Source organism: Symphalangus syndactylus, chromosome 9 (genome assembly GCF_028878055.3).
Source record: "Symphalangus syndactylus isolate Jambi chromosome 9, NHGRI_mSymSyn1-v2.1_pri, whole genome shotgun sequence".
Classification (NCBI taxonomy): domain Eukaryota; kingdom Metazoa; phylum Chordata; class Mammalia; order Primates; family Hylobatidae; genus Symphalangus; species Symphalangus syndactylus.
In genome coordinates, this window is record NC_072431.2 from 79,422,687 (window position 1) to 79,439,336 (window position 16,650).

Here is a 16,650-nt window from a genome sequence, read left to right on the forward strand (position 1 = left end):
CAGGGCAGTCAGGCAAGAAAAAGAAATAAAGGGCATCCAAATAGGAAGAGAGGAAATCAAACTATCTCTGCAGACGATATGATCCTATATCTAGAACACCCTATAGTCTTGGCCCTAAAGCTTCTTAAGCTGATAAACAATTTCAGCAAAGTCTCAGAATACAAAATCAATGTACAAAAACCCCTAGCATTCCTACACACCAATAACAGTTAAACTGAGAGCTAAATCAGGAATGCAGTCTCATTCACAATTGCCACAAAAATATTATAAAATACCTAGGAGTGAAGCTAACCAGCGAGGTGAAAGATTTCTACAAGGAGAACTACAAAACACTGCTCAAAGAAATCAGAGATGATACAAACAAATGGAAAGGAAGGATCAATATTGTTTAAAATGGCCATATTGCCCGAAGCAATTTATAGATTTAATGCTATGCCTATTAAACTATCAATGACATTCTTCACAGAACTAGAAAAAACTATTTTAAAATTCACAAAGAACCAAAAAACAAACCCAAATAGCCAAGGCAATCCTAAGCAAAAGAACAAAGCTGGAGGCATCATGCTACTTGACTTAAAACTATACTATAGGGCTACAGTAACCAAAACAGTATGCTACTTGTACAAAAACAGACACATAGGGCAATGGAACAGAATGGAGAACACAAAAATAAGATCACGCACCTACAACTGTCTGATCTTTGATGAAGCTGACAAAAACAAGCAATGGGGAAAGAACTCCCTATTCAATAAATGGTGCTAGGAGAACTGGCTAGTCATATGCAGAAGATTGAAACTAGACCCCTTCCACATACCATGTACAGAAGATAATTCAAGATGGATTAAAGACTTAAATTTAAAACCTAAACTATAAAAACCTTGGAAGACAACCTAGGCAATACCGTTTTGGACATAGGAACAGTCAAAATTTTATGACGAAGACTCCAAAACCAATTGCAACAAAAGCAAAACTTGACAAATGGAATCTAAACTACAGAGCTTCTGTGCAGCAAAAGAAACTATCAACAGAGTAAACAGATAACCTACAAAATAGGAGAAAATGTTTTCCAACTATTCATCTGACAAAGGTCTAATATCCAGCATCTAAAAGGAACTTAAATAAATTTACAAGAAAAATAAACAAAACCCATTAAAAACCTGCACATTGTGCACATGTACCCTAAAACTTAAAGTATAATAATAAAAAAGAGAAAAAGTGGGCAAAGGACATGAACAGACACTTTTCAAAAGAAGACATACATGAGGCCAACAAACATGAAAAAAAGCTCAACATCACTGATCATTAGAGAAATGCAAATCAAAATCGCAATGAGATACCATCTTACACTAGTCAGAAGGGCTATCATGAAAAAGTCAAAAAACAACAGATGCTGGTAAGGTTGCAGAGAAAAAGAAACACTTATACAGTGTTGATGGAATTGTAAATTAGTTCAACCATTGTGGAAGACAGTGTGGCAATTCCTCCAAGACCTAAAAACAGAACTACCATTCAACCCAGCAATCCCATTACTGGGTATATACCCAAAGGAATATAAATCATTCTGTCATAAAGACACATGCATGTGTATGTTCATTGCAGCACTGTTCACAATAGCAAAGACATGGAATCAACCTAAAGGCCCATCAATAGTGTATTGGCTAAAGAAAATGTAGTACAGATAGACCATGGACTACTATGCATCCATTAGAAAAAAGAACAAGATCATGTCCTTTGTAAAAACATGGATGGAGCTAGAGATCATTATCCTTAGCAGACTAATGCAGCAACAGAGAACCAAATACTGCATGTTCTCACTTATAGGTGGGAGCTAAATGATGTCAACACATGGACACACAGAGGGGAACAACAACAAACACGGGTCTCTCACAGGATGGAGGGTGGGAGGAGGGAAAGGATCAGAAAAAATAACTAATGGGTACTAGGATTAATACCTGGTTGATAAAATAATCTGTACAACAAACCCCCATGACACAAGTTGAGCTGTGTAACAAACCTGCACATGTACCCCTGAACTTAAAAGTTAAATCAAAAAGGTACATTATATTTATGAATAACTGAAAATTTAGTGTCTTGTATGCATGAAAAATATTTGTGCTAACAGACCTTAGATGATTCAACTCAACATACCCGTGGATTTAACTAAAAATATAACTATTTTCCAAGCTATTAATTATGATTTTTCTCTTTCAATAGTGTTGTTAGTGCTGAAAATGTTAACATATTGCTCTACAACCATGCAGAAGGAATTAATGAGCTTCTGTTGTCTTTTTTCATAAGCATATCTAATTTGCTCATTCATCCACTTGTTCATTTGTTCTACCCTTATTTAGCCAGGCAAAAGAGAGAGTGCAGTCATTCCTAATAATCATGATTTGTTTTCCTTTTTTCAGCCATGCAATGATGGACCTACTGGTTGAACTTTGCCTTCAGAACCACCTGAATCCATCCCACCACGCCCTTGAAATTCGGTCTTCAGAAACCCAACAGCCTTTGAGTTTTAAGCCAAATACTTTGATTGGGACCCTGAATGTGCATACTGTGTTTCTGAAAGAAAAAGTTCCTGAAGAGAAGGTTAAGCCTGGTCCCCCTAAGGTGCCTGAGGTTAGTAGGTACCTACATGGAGATACCTGTGTCTGAATGTGTGGCAGGTCCTGAGTAGGGGCCGGTGTGGCTCTTCTTATTGAAGTACAGTGCAGAGAGCTGTGGCTGAGGCTGCTACGTTCATGCCAGGCAAAGCTAGGCACTAAACAGAGTTTGTTTTAGGAGACAAAATGTACAGGATTGAATAATGTTCATTGTTGTAGCATTGCTTCTTTATATATTATAGAAGAGGAATTGATCTACAGTGGAGCTGTCCATTAGACCTTCATTCAAAGAGGGACATGGTCTTTAATTCTGTACTTTCTAATATGATAGCCACTGGCTACATGCAGCTTTTTTTTAAAAAATTGATATGTTTATTATAACTTAAATATCTAAAATATTCATGTAGATTTTTCTTTTTTCATTTTAATTGACACGTACAGCTTTTGAACACTTGAAATGTGGCCGGTGTGATTGAGAAACTGAATTTTTAATTTAATTTTAACTTTAAATTTAAATTGCCACTAGCTAATGGCTACCTGATTGGACAGTGTAGTTCTAGAATTCTTCCTGACTCAGGCAGCAGCTGGTATCCATAGAGGACTTAAACATCTTCCCAGAGGAAGAGAAAAAAAAGGGAAAAAAATTGTTTTGAAAAACTGATGTCAGAAATATTTATTCATTGCATTTGGAGAATATCTTACATACATAGCTGTATTCCAGGCTTTTGTTTATTAATTAAAATTAATTCTAGGAGCTTATTATATACTTTTATTGTTTTCGTTGTTGTTTTGAGATGGAGCTTCACTCTTGTTGCCCAGGCTGGAGTGCAGTGGTGTGATCTTGGCTCACTGCTACCTCTGCCTCCCAGGTTCAAGCAGTTCTTCTGCCTCAGCCTCCTGAATAGCTGGGACTACAGGTGCATGCCACCACACGTGGCTAATTTGTGTATTTAGTAGAGACAAGGTTTCACCATGTTGGCCAGTCTGGTCTTGAACTCCTGACCTCAGGTGATCCACCCGCCTCAGCCTCCCAAAGTGCTGGGATTACAGGCCTGAGCCACCATACCCAGCTTTATTGTACTTTTAAATAAGGCTTTGATATTAATCTTTTAGCCCAAATTAAAAGCAATGTTACTTTCAGATTCTTAGCAGATCTTCTAAATTTTCCTGCTTTTAAAAATGGCAATGCAGCCAACATTAATCTCCTATTAATTCCTAGGATTGATTGGTTAGTGCATTCTCATTGTTACTCTAGAACACTCTGACAAGAGATTTCCCCTTACTCCTCAAGTAAATAGTGTTTGAGGCAGAGCATCTCTGTATATACTGTCTTCCCTTTACTTCCTGCTTCTCAGGGCAGGTGAGCCTAGGCATCTGCATGATTCCACTTGTTAGGGCAGGAGAGGACCAGTAAAGGAGCAGTAGGTTCCATCTTTTCTCCCAAAATACATTGTTATCCCAGCCACTGGGCCCTGGTACACAGGCTGGAAGAGAGCGTGAGGCCTTCCTTTGCTGCTCTTTTGTTCAATCTATATTTACTGTGTCCAGCTCTGCAGTGTCTTAGCACAATTAGGGTGATCAGTAAAAGTGGAAGAAAAATGATCAGTAAAAGTGGGAGAAAAATGACTACCACTTTATCTGCAGTCATTTAGAATTAGCATTAGTCAACCGAGTGTTTTTCTTCCTGATTATTATATGCCTGGTATTTTTTAAAATACATTTCTAGCTTAAATACGTGTGTGTAGTGTGTATATATAAATACATGTAAGTCTGTGTACACACTGTATATGTTTCATATATGTGTGTATATAGTACATATATACAGTATATATGTATTTATATGTGTACATATATAGCTATTCCTATATTTATGTGGAGATTTTGACCCCTTAAAACTTTGATGTCATGTTTTTGGAGGGTTTTTGTTTAAATTATTCATACTACTTCCAATCTATTTTCTTTAGAAAAATGCATATAAGTGCCACGTGTTCACATCTGGCCAGAACCCTTGGAAGACAGTAAAGTATACGTGTTGGATTTTAAATGTAGAGTCTTCCCTGATGTTTATTTCGCTGTGTTGTTAGCAGTTTGTTCACTAGCAAGAGATTCTAAGCCAAATTTATTATTCTAGACATTTGTTTTTCAATATTCATTATGCTGTTTTCCCCCATGACTCACTCAATTTGTGGAAGAAGGATTCAGGCTACACACAATCCTGCCACACCCAGCTGTCGAATTGACACAAGAGTTGAAGGCTTGTGGGAGGATATCTTACTGAATTCTTTTTGCCTGTGTGTTCTTCCAGAAATCTGTGCGTTTGGTCGTGAATTACCTGCGGACACAAAAAGCTGTTGTGCGTGTGAGCCCTGAGGTTCCTCTCCAGAATATTCTCCCAGTCATTTGTGCAAAGTGTGAGGTCAGCCCAGAGCACGTGGTTCTCCTCAGGGACAACATTGCCGGAGAGGAGCTGGAGCTGTCCAAGTCCCTGAATGAGCTTGGGATAAAGGAGCTCTATGCGTGGGACAACAGAAGAGGTGAGGCCCCGCTGCATCTCACGCACCTGCCCGTAATCACACGGATGCACGGCGTGCACATGTCCCCTGTTGGCTCTCCTCAGCACTCTCGGTAGTGCCAGGGAGAGATGGGTACATGAAGTTCCAGGCAAGTCAAGTTGAAGTAGGCAAAAAAGAAATTTGGCCTGTTTTCATTCCTCTGGATTGAGCTGTGCCTCCTTTCTGCCAGCCCTGAACATGTCCTTTATCTTTTGTCTCTCTGCAAACTTCTATGACATAAGTAAAAGGGGAAAAAGTGAGGCAAGATTAGAGCTTATGCTCTGAAGTAACTACTACAAACCATCTATAATACTTTCTTGTGGGTTGGTGGCTCACACTTGTAATCCTGGCACTTTGAGAGTCTGAGGCAGGAGGATGGCTTGAGCTCAGGAGTTCAAGACCAGCCTGGACAAAATAGTGAGACCCTATCTCTACAAAAAAATTTAAAAATTAGCCAGACGTGGTGGTGCGTCCCCATTCCTATAGTCCCATCTACTGGAGAGGCTGAGGCTGGAGGATTGGTTGAACCCAGGAGGTTGAAGCTGCACTGAGCTATGATCGCACCATTGCCCTCAGCCTAGGTGACAGAGTGAGACCCTGTCTCTTTAAAAAAAAAAAAAAAAATTATCTTGATTTTCTTTTTCAGTTGCCATTAGCTGCTGTTCCCAGGTTTCAAACATTGCTCATGTCTAAAACCAGTGGCAGAAATGCATTTAGCTGTTCTCTAAAACTGAACAATTACAGTGGGTGAGATCCATTCCTGAAGGTAACTTTAGGGCCACCTTAGGCCTCCTCACCATGTTGCCAGTGTCATTCTGCTCATCGTGTAAATCTGGCTCTTAGTATGAGGCCACAGTTAGAGCCACTGGTGAGAGTGGCAGCCCAGAGGCCTTGCTGGTGCAGAGACTGTTATGTTGTGTAAGCACATGTTTCTGATTGATATAGAGTGCTAACTGCTACTGTCAGGCCAAAGGAAATGTTATATTCCTTGACCTTAGAATGATCAAAATGGACTTCGTAAAAGTTTCTCTTCTAATGAGCATCATTTGATGTCTGTTGTCTCTGTTTCATTATTCCACAAATATTGAATAGGTTGAGTTTAAAAAATATATACATATTCAAGTTTTTCCTGTTTTTCTATGACTTTTTCTAATTTTTTCCAACAAAAATGTATTTTTTCTTTTTCTTTTTCTTTTTCTTTTTTTTTTTTTTTTTGAGATGGAGTTTCACTCTTATAGCCCAGGCTGTAGTGCAATGGTGCGATATTGGCTCGCTGCAACCTCCACCTCCCAGGTTCAAGTGATTCTCCTGCCTCAGCCTCCTGAGTAGCTGAGATTACAGGCACCTCCCACCATGCCCGGCTAATTTTTGTATTTTTAGTAGAGACGGAGTTTCACCACATTGGCCAGGCTGGTCTCAAACTCCTGACCTCAGGTGATCCGCCTGCATTGGCCTCCCAAAATGCTGGGATTACAGGCCTGAGCCACTGCGCCTGGCCATATTTTTTCTTAATACCAAGTTTATTGTGAAATCCATGATCATAGTGGAATCTCTGTCCAGCCTTCCTCTCCCCGCCAAGTCTGCCCTTTTCTTCCTGGGTATCTGGCATCTAGATCTGATTTGACATTCAAGAGAGGGTTTTGGCTCAATTGAGTATAGGATACATGGACTATTTATTTCTTCAAAAAAAGTACTCTGACATTTGAGAATAATGCATCTTGTGTTTTATCCAGTGTCTTTTTTAAAACACAGACAGAAATACTCTCAGCATCGCTGCAAAGGCCTGGTGGCACTGAGTATATCAGCGCTATTTAAATTTGGTTTACATGACTCTTTGGAAACAGCTTCCATTTGTTAAGATAAAAAGAAAAAGGAAAACTGTTTCACATTCAGGTATCTGAAATAAAAAGGCTTACAAGTGTTTCTGTTACATGCCACCACTTGGATGTATCTTGAAAGGTAGATGTTGAACCTGGCACTTGGGAGAAGTGATATAAAACCTGCCTGTCTGTGAAGGAGAGGACCCAGGATAGCCCATGGTCATTGGGAATGTAGGAGCTGAAGTGTTCATGTGGTCAGGGGCCCAGAGCATCTCTTCTGATCCTCATTTGGGACAGAGCAGAACATGCTGGTGCGGTCAGCTTGGCTGTTCAGATTTGGAAGCACTTCTGCCCTTGGTTGGAACTAGCTGCTCCCAAACCTGCAAGTCCCCCTCTCTACTCCTTTGGACATTTTGGCCCTTTCCACCCCACCCCCAAGGCACCATGAGCTTCCCCACCATGGGAGCTCTGCTCCAGCCTTGTGGCCAGCACCCGTTTCGTCTGGACCATGCCTGTGCCATGCCAGCTGTGACATTTGATTGCCATCCCTGCCAAATGCCTGCCTCCTGCTCACTGTCTAATACTTGAAAAGAAACTTGTCCAGAGGCCATCCCCGAGGCTCCGTTTCTCCCCTACAACCGCCCTGGGCAGGCCTGCTGGGTGCTGCTGGAGGAGCCCTTGCTTTCACTCCTCTTGGTATGCACTTGGAGGGGACAGACATCCACTCCTGAGCCCTACCACTGCTGGAGAACAGAAGGGCAGCTGGCAGGAGGTGAGGCATTGCTAGGCAGAGGCCTGCCCTCCCCTGGAATCCCCGGTGGGGACATCTTGATAAAACCAAGGGCTCTGCTGCCACCTGCGTCCTCTGCGGTGCTTAGCAGGCTATGCAGCTGCGGCCCAGAGAGGCAAGCTGACCCAGCAAGAGACCTCACTGCTGCAGCAGGACAGGCCCCCTCTGAGGCTTGTGAGGGCCAAGGCCTGGGTCAGGGACTGCCACACATCTCAAAGCTGGACCTCACTCTCTCATTGCCTGCCTTTTCCAGTTCGTCTGAGCAAAACTCAGTCCGAGCCTTCCCTGAGCTGTCAAGGTACAGTGAACCTGGGGATTCCCACTCCCCCTGTGAGGCCGCACTATGCATGGCTCTGGGGTCAGAGCTGCACGGAGGTGATGTTTTTGTGCCAGACTCCAAGGAATGGAAGTTTGGCTTGGGGCCCTTCTGAAGGTGCATGCCAGGCTAACATGAGATTTTGGTTTCTTGATGCCCTAGTTGGTTCAGATAAGAATGCTTCTTAGGAGAATTTGCTGTGTGGCTCTAATTGATGAGAAATGAGGGAGGCTGTTACAGAAAACAAATTCTGTTGCCCAATAATTCAGGGCAGAGCAGAAGTGGTGTGCGCAGGAAAGGCACCCTTTCCTTTTCACCTGTGCCTGCCCATGCTTACCTGCCCCTGAAGGCCATCCTGCATGCTACAGAATTTGGGACAGTATGGATTTTCAAATTTAACCTTTTCTGTCATAGACAAGTATGCAAATGATTAGTCCAGATTTTGCATTTATTCCGACATCTATTTAAGTTTCTCTCATAGAGATATTTCTGTACAGAAAGAGATATTTCTATACAGAGATGTTTATATGTATATATAGACAGATATAGAGATACATATGTGTATATATATATATATATACTTAAACATATACATATATGTACATACATATGTAGAATGCCCATTGTACATTTACAGATGTTGACCTGGTCCCCCCCTTCCATTTAATGCTTACTGGCCTTGTTCTGGTCACTGAGTCTCCTCTTCTAGACAAGTGAGTGGTTTGGACTCGTTGGTCTTCAAGGGTCCTTCATCCTTCTCTGCCACTCTGCAATTCATCTTTAACATTTTTCAAATCATTGTAATGCTTCAGAAAGTAAAACTTTCTTGCAGATTAAGTGTGAGTTCCTAGACTTTTCTTAATATTTAATTATGTGTAAATTAGAGTAAATTCAGACAAAATAAATGCCACCCTCAGCTTATCATACCATAGGCACCATGGGTTCTAGAGCTCACTTGCGTGTGTTCGAGGGCTGGCTACACATCAGTTGTTCATTGTTGCTCTGCTTTATAGCTGGGCAGCCTCTGGAAATTTTGGCTGATGGGAACACTGAGTTCTCCTACTTTGCTCCCAAACCAATTCTTCTTCAGTGTCTGCCAAGGCTCAGAGGCCTCATACGAGGCCCCTATCAGTCAGTGACTGAGACCAAAGCCTCACCTCTAAAAATAGACCATCAGTGTTAGGCGCAGCTCAGCACTGTGAGTCACAGGCCCCTGGTGCCTCCAGACAGCTGCAGGCTGTAGCTGCATGAGAAAGTGTCTTTCCCACTATTGAGGGGCAGTTCTGGTGCTGGAGCTGTCCTGGACCCTTCGTCAGGGAGCCGACCTCAGTCCTTAGAGGTGATGATCAGCCACTGCCCTCATTCAAGAAGAGAAACAACAGGCTAGATTTCATTGCAGTTTTCTAATGCAGTCTGTCCTTTCTGTGATCATTGTAATATAGCTTGTGTACCAGGAACATGCTCTACTTCTCGATTATCAGTAGGATACTGTGATGCCATCTGTTTCAACATAGACAATTTCTCAACTTACAGTTTTTCAACTTTACCATGGTGTGAAAGTGCTATGCATTCAGTATGCTCCTGGACTTACGATGGGGTCACGTCTGGATAAAGCCATTGTGAACTGAAAGTGTAACCCAATCGTCAGTTCGTGAGCATCCGTTGGTCCATGTCACTTACCACTCAATTCTAGAAACATCCTTGGTTATAAACATACATATTAAAGCATATAATAGTTTAGATGCAGTCTTAACTGTGTGCTCTGTTTTCCTCTTTATAGTTCTGTACCTAATAGAGGGCTTGCTGCAACTAACTTTGCAGCATGTTTGCACACATGCATTGGTGCTGCTGCACCATGTTGCAGCGGGCCCTCTGGTTTGGGTATTGTACGATGTGGAGCCTGCTCGGTGCCTCCGCTGGAGCCTCCTGCGTGTAACCGAGTGTCCTGGCCCTGCCCTGGTGGCTAGGATGTGCACCTTTGCTCCTACAGAGTGATATCAGGAGCGTGTGTGCTGGGTTTTTGCTTTGCTGTGTGGACACTATCAGTGATCATGCCTGTGTTATTAATGCACTGACTGCTGTGTGTGTTCTCTAACTCAAATGTGAAATCATATATTAGCAGATCAAGAAGTTAACTAAGGGTTACCTTGTTTGCATTAATAGTCTGCTGGCAGAATTTGTAAAATCCCAGTCCATGATTCTGCCACCAATGGTCTAGAGCTCTTGCTATCAGTTGGCAGTGATATGGGAAAAATCATTTTTCTATTCTCCAGGAACACCTCCACTTTCCTTCCTCTTGTCATATCTGTATGCCCTGGCAGAGAAGAATGGAATGAAGTAATGACAAAGGCCTTTCCTGAGCAAATCATGACACTAGTGAGCAGTGTACTGAGCTGTGTGAGTGCTGTCCTGCGTGCTTAGCGCACTCACCCTCAACCTGCAGTTGAAGCTGCTGAGGCTGGGAGAAGCTAAGTGGTTTTCTGAAGTGTGCCTCACACATGGGCGCTCTTAATCTCTCAGCACCACTCCCCAAGCGTGTTCTCCAGACCCTCAGCTTAAGCCTCCTTAGGGGCTAGTTTGACTGTGTAGTGCTGGGCCCTGCACCCAGCGTTTCTTATTCTGGGGTTCTGGAATGGGCCCAATCATTCCTATCTCTCATAAGTTCCCAGTGATGCTGATGGTGGAGGTTCCATCTTGCTTTGGGAACCACGTCCCATGGCTGTCTTGTCAGCTGACAGACACATCTGGGCTTCAGTTTGCTTGTCTGGAATTTGGAAGGGTCCAACCTGGCTCTAGAATCCTGATAAAGAAAAATTCAAGAGGGGTTGAGGATTTAGAGCTTCAGGAAAAAGAAAGAAGAAAACAGTTGCCCCCCTAGAGAATGTAATTTGAAAGGAAAACATTCTGGATGCAGTAGAGGAAGGAAAATCTGGAAAGGTGGTTCCTGGGAGATTTGATGCAGTTGTTTCAAATACCACCTGGGGAGCCCATAGCTGTTACTCCATTTTCTGGAAATGAGCAGGCAAGCTGCTGATTTATTTCGTTTAGTTAAAGTTTGTACCTCACTCATAATTCTTAAAGCAGGTATATTGCACTGATGTCACAATCTTAGAGCTGTGCTAATTTGGCAGCCACAGGCCTCATGTGGCTCTTGCATGTGCCCAGTCCACACTGAGATGTGCTGTAAGCCTAAGGGCCTGCTGGATTTTGAAGACTTAGCACCAAAACCAATGTAAAATACCTCATCAATACTTTTTATATGGACTGCATGATAGAATGATAATATTTTAGAAGTATTGGATTAAATGAAATTATTACAATTAATTTTACTTGGTTCTTTTTAATGTAGCTACTAGAAAATGTAAAATTATATGTGTGGTCTGGTTTAGCTTTCTGTTGGACAGCTCTGCCCTAGAACTTTATTTATTTTGTCATTCTCCAAAAGGGCACAAACACACCCAGAGAAAATGCTCCATCATCCCTAAAAGACTGTGTAAGAACCTGTAGTGATTTCCCAAATGGGCCTGAGGCCTTGAGGTGGCTCGGACAGCTTTGAAAGAAATAGTTGATGGTTTTCCCTGTCTTACAAGAACTAAAAGTTTAAGAGTAGAGGATTCATTTATTAAGATTTTTTTAAGTGAAGTATTTAATCTCTTGTTTCAGATGCTGAAAAATAACTTAGTGCTTTTTTTTTTCCAGAAACCTTTAGGAAATCATCACTTGGCAATGATGAGACAGATAAAGAGAAGAAAAAATTTCTGGGATTTTTCAAAGTTAATAAAAGAAGCAATAGTAAGGTAATGGATTAAATACACATGATTTTGTATCATGTAAAAAAATAGTCTCTTGAAATACATGCATTCAACCTGTCCTGGAACTTTTCTAAATAATTCTGTTTAAGAATACTAATTCCTTCAGGTAAAAGAGAGCTTATTAGTAGGCACTGGAATGACGGGCTGTGCTTCCACACTTGATTCCAAAAGGAGTAATCTTGGGTGATGGTGGTTTATTCACTAGGGGGACAGGAAGCCCGTGGGCTCCTGATGACCAGGGCCATGAGCCCTTCTGCCTGTGGGTGTTCCGGTACATCCACAGAACTCTGCCTGTGGCTGAAACTCAGTAAATCTTGTTTAGATTAATGAATGAGTGAATGGATATTATAGTTAAGTGTAAATAGCCAATATTGCTATCAGTGAACTGTAGCTTATGCCTCGTGGCAGAGAAGAGTATCAGTCATTGAACTTGTCTTCTTGCTAGTAATTTTTAGATGTTCTTTGGTCCTCCTGATATGATCTGGGAATATACTATGTGATAAGTTAATTTTATTGATTTTGTTGGTATTTATGAAACACATCTCAAAGTCATATTTTGGATACAATATTCTAGAGTAATTTAGTCATAGTACCCAGAATAAAAATGAAGATTTTTATAATTAATTATAAGATTGTCAAACCCATAAATGCCTTCTGACTACCAAGAAAAGAAAATGCTCATTATCTGTATTTATATTTGCTTCACAAGTATATTTTACTAATATCCAGTATTTTATCCTTACTAATAAATAAGACTAAAAAAGACAAAACTGTTCCAGTGAATGTTAGGTTTTAATTCCACTAGCTCAGTTTGGAAGTGTGCTCCATCTGTATATTTCCACAAGAGATGTGAAGACTGGGGACTCAAGTTTGTGTGCAGACCTTCTCAGTGCCATGGTGCAGATAGGTGCATGTAGCCCAAGGCTGGACACCTGATTTCCTGCCCGTCAGTGGCCTGTGGTGCAGCCTCTGCTGTTAGAATTGTGGTTCACCCAGGTTTGCTGATATGGATACCAGAGCTCAGAGAAATAAAGTAACCTTCTTAGTGTCCAGGCTTAGACACAGATGTGTCTGTGTGCAGAGCCAGCATGTCCCTGTAGCCCTGTGGTGTTTGAGAAGGGAGGAGGAGAGTAAGAGCCAGATGAGAACAGAAGGTCCAGTGGAGCTCAGCCGAACTGGCAGAGACTTCCTGTCTTTAAGAGTTTTTCACAAACCTCAGATTATTTTTTCTTCACCTCTGCTGAAGCTTCGGTAATGGTTTTGTGATTCTCTTATACTTAAGAGATTGTTGTGCTTTTCCCCATGTTTCTGCATGTCCTTTGAAAAATCTGTACTCCATGCATGTCTGTGTAAGACCTTTGGCTCCCTGACATTTTCTATCCCCTCCCACTCTCCAACTATCCCTTCCTTTCCCCCTCTCTTCTCCCCTACTCTCCCTCCTCCTCTCCTAGCTCCCTTTCCTGTCAGAATTACTTGAAATTACAGAATTAGAAATTTGTGGCCGGGCACGGTGGCTCACAACTGTAATCCCATCACTTTGGGAGGCTGAGGCGGGCAGGTCACCTGAGGTCAGGAGTTCGAGACCAGCCTGGCCAAATGCAGTGAAACCCCGTCTCTGCTAAAAATACAAAAAGTAGCCAGGCGTGGTGGCAGGTACCTGTAACCGGAGCTACTTGAGAGGCTGAGGCAGGAGAATCGCTTGAATCCGGGAGGCAGAGGTTGCAGTGAGATGAGAACATGCCAGCGCACTCCAGCCTAGGCGACAGAGTGAGACTCCATCTCAAAAAAAAAAGAGAGAATCAGAATTTTGTATTTGAATTTTTGCTCACTCTATGAATGTTGTTTTGTTGGTTTTTTTTGCTGACATTTTTGAGATAAGTTGGCTGGGACTGTGTTCACCCTTGTCCTCCTTGATCCTGAGGACACCAGTTCACAGTAAAATCCACCCACCATTCCTCATTCCTCACCCTTAGACCTCAAGTAGTTGTTCTCTTTGTGTCTTCTTCCTTGTAAAAGATGAAATGGCTAGAAAAACCAAGTAAAAAATCTAGAAAGACTTTAGTTTTTAGCAAAATAAGGTCACCTAAAAAGCTGGAGATGTGGAGACTGACTCAGCTTCTGATAGTTCAGGGTGTGGGGAGACACCACATCTGGCAACACAGCAGTGAAGGCGCAGTCAGTGATCCAGTCCCCTGTGTGGATTGCAAGGGACTTTCTGTTTTTCACCATTGTCGACACAGCAGTGAAGGCGCAGTCAGTGATCCAGTCCCCTGTGTGGATTGCAAGGGACTTTCTGTTTTTCACCATTGTCGACACAGCAGTGAAGGCGCAGTCAGTGATCCAGTCCCGTCTGTGGATTGCAAGGGACTTTCTGTTTTTCATCATTGTCGACACAGCAGTGAAGGCGCAGTCAGTGATCCAGTCCCCTGTGTGGATTGCAGGGGACTTTCTGTTTTTCACCATTGTCGACAGCAGTGAAGGCGCAGTCAGTGATCCAGTCCCCTGTGTGGATTGCAAGGGACTTTCTGTTTTTCACCATTGTCGACACAGCAGTGAAGGCGCAGTCAGTGATCCAGTCCCCTGTGTGGATTGCAAGGGACTTTCTGTTTTTCACTATTGTCGACACAGCAGTGAAGGCACAGTCAGTGATCCAGTCCCCTGTGTGGATTGCAAGGGACTTTCTGTTTTTCACCATTGTCGACACAGCAGTGAAGGCGCAGTCAGTGATCCAGTCCCCTGTGTGGATTGCAAGGGACTTTCTGTTTTTCACTATTGTCGACACAGCAGTGAAGGCACAGTCAGTGATCCAGTCCCCTGTGTGGATTGCAAGGGACTTTCTGTTTTTCACCATTGTCGACACAGCAGTGAAGGCGCAGTCAGTGATCCAGTCCTGTCTGTGGATTGCAAGGAGCTTTCCGTTTTTCACCATTGTCAGCCTAAAGAAAGAAACTGACTAAAAATTAATATAGATAGTTTGTCTGGGCCAAGGTTAAGGACTGTAGCCTGGGACACACTTCGTTTGCCTTGGGGAATGCTCCATTCAGCCGTAGTTACAAGAAGGTTTTTTAGGGCAAAAAGGAAGAAGGTGTGGCTGACACAAAGTTGTTTGACAAGGATTCTCACTAGTTTACAGAAATAACGCTGATTGGTGATTGACTGTACACTCCTGAACTGCGGCAGATGAGTTATGGCGTCCAGTGTATGGCATTTTGTAGCTACTTGGCAAAAAATTCACTCAGTGTTAGCGCTCAAGTAGCAATTGGCTTTAAGAGCTAATTATTTAGCTCAAGCGGGTTTGGGAGATGACCACTGCTGCATTTCAATGCCTCCCTGGGCCTGATAATTAAAAGGGGCTCACATTCTGTGGATAAAAAGTATTTATTTCTTCATTTCCCTCTTTTGATACAAAATATTTCTTCATGAAAGCATTGATGATTAAAGGCTGAGTGTCAAGGGGTCCCTTGTCACTGGGAAGAGTGATTCTCAGATAGCCCTGTCCCATGTTAGGGAGGAAAGAAAAGATGTTTTAGTGAGGAATTTTAAGGGAACCCCAAAGCCAAATTAGGATGGCATTACAGAGTGGCAAGAATGAAACCTCAGTCACGTCAGAAATGTATTAGCTGCTGTTGCTTGTTGAATCATCACTAGTCTTTGGAATACCATTTTAGTTTTCTCAGAAGAAATAAAACACAAGAGATATATAGCATTAATAATCTGAACAGTAGAAGCGTAATGCACACAGAATTGGATTATAGTCAGAAAGATAATTTATATGCTAGATCAAACAAACCTGAATTCCATTAGGGAACAATTAAAAACATCAGGCAGAACATTAAATCCTGCTTCTTTTTTAGAGACATGTAGCCAGGAGGTAATTCAGGATTCAGTCCAAATTGTAGGCAAATAATAATATCACAAAAACAATAGTCTGCTAGAACTGAATAACAGATGGGGTATTGAAAAATAATTTTTCCAGTTCCTCCAGTTTTACCAAAGATAAATCATAGTAGAACCAGTTTATTTGTAAAATTAGTTTTACACTTATTATACTTGGCATGATTATCTGCATAAGATGCAGCAAGAAGAGTGGCCATACTGACTCATTTTAGTTGGCTTTGCTGGAACTTTTTGATAAGGAATCTCAGATTAGATTTTTAAAAGCCTCTTGTGTCTAGGAAGCCAAGTTAAGGATTTACCATCTAACTGTGCCAGTAATACCTGTATGAATTCAGTGAATTTCTTTCTTCTTGAGATCTCAAAATATCTTGAGATTACTGGGCCTGTCAGAAAGTGACATGCTTTTACTTACCACAAGGTCAGCAACCTTGTAAGGGAACCATGTTGACAAGGAACCAGGCCAGCCATTTTCTAAGTCCACTGGCTATAAAGTCAACCTCAGCCCTTCAAACCAGTCTGGTCATATCTGAAAATCTGTCATTCCAGTATAAGCCTTGGTAAAATAACCAGTGCTTTCAATGTGTCCTGTTACAAAAGAAAACAGATCCTTGTTGAACTTACGCAAGTAAGTATATTGCCATAAAATGAAAATACAAATAGTTTCTGAATTTTGGAGAAATCAGGTAGAATGAAAGATAAATGTCTCAGTTTGCCCACCATAGTATACTTTACTCAGTTGCTGTAAGCTATAAATAGCTCAAAAAGAAAAGTTTTCTTGATGCTAGAAAACAAAACATGAAAAGAACCTACTGTGTTTCAAACAAAAAGAAGTCACAAAAATTATTTCAGTGCTCTGT

At 41.8% G+C, this 16,650-nt stretch overlaps 1 protein-coding gene across 12 annotated transcripts in view; it reads left to right on the plus strand.

The window, feature by feature from the left end:
• COBL (cordon-bleu WH2 repeat protein) overlaps positions 1-16,650 on the plus strand; it is a 310,332-nt gene that overhangs the window by 122,267 nt on the left and 171,415 nt on the right. For all 12 annotated transcript variants that reach the window (XM_055293133.2, XM_055293134.2, XM_063609524.1 and 9 more), the window contains exons 3-5: positions 2,412-2,622; positions 4,912-5,140; positions 11,784-11,881. In XM_055293133.2, the coding sequence (XP_055149108.1) occupies positions 2,412-2,622; positions 4,912-5,140; positions 11,784-11,881 (538 nt within the window). The remainder of the gene's footprint in view (positions 1-2,411; positions 2,623-4,911; positions 5,141-11,783; positions 11,882-16,650) is intronic.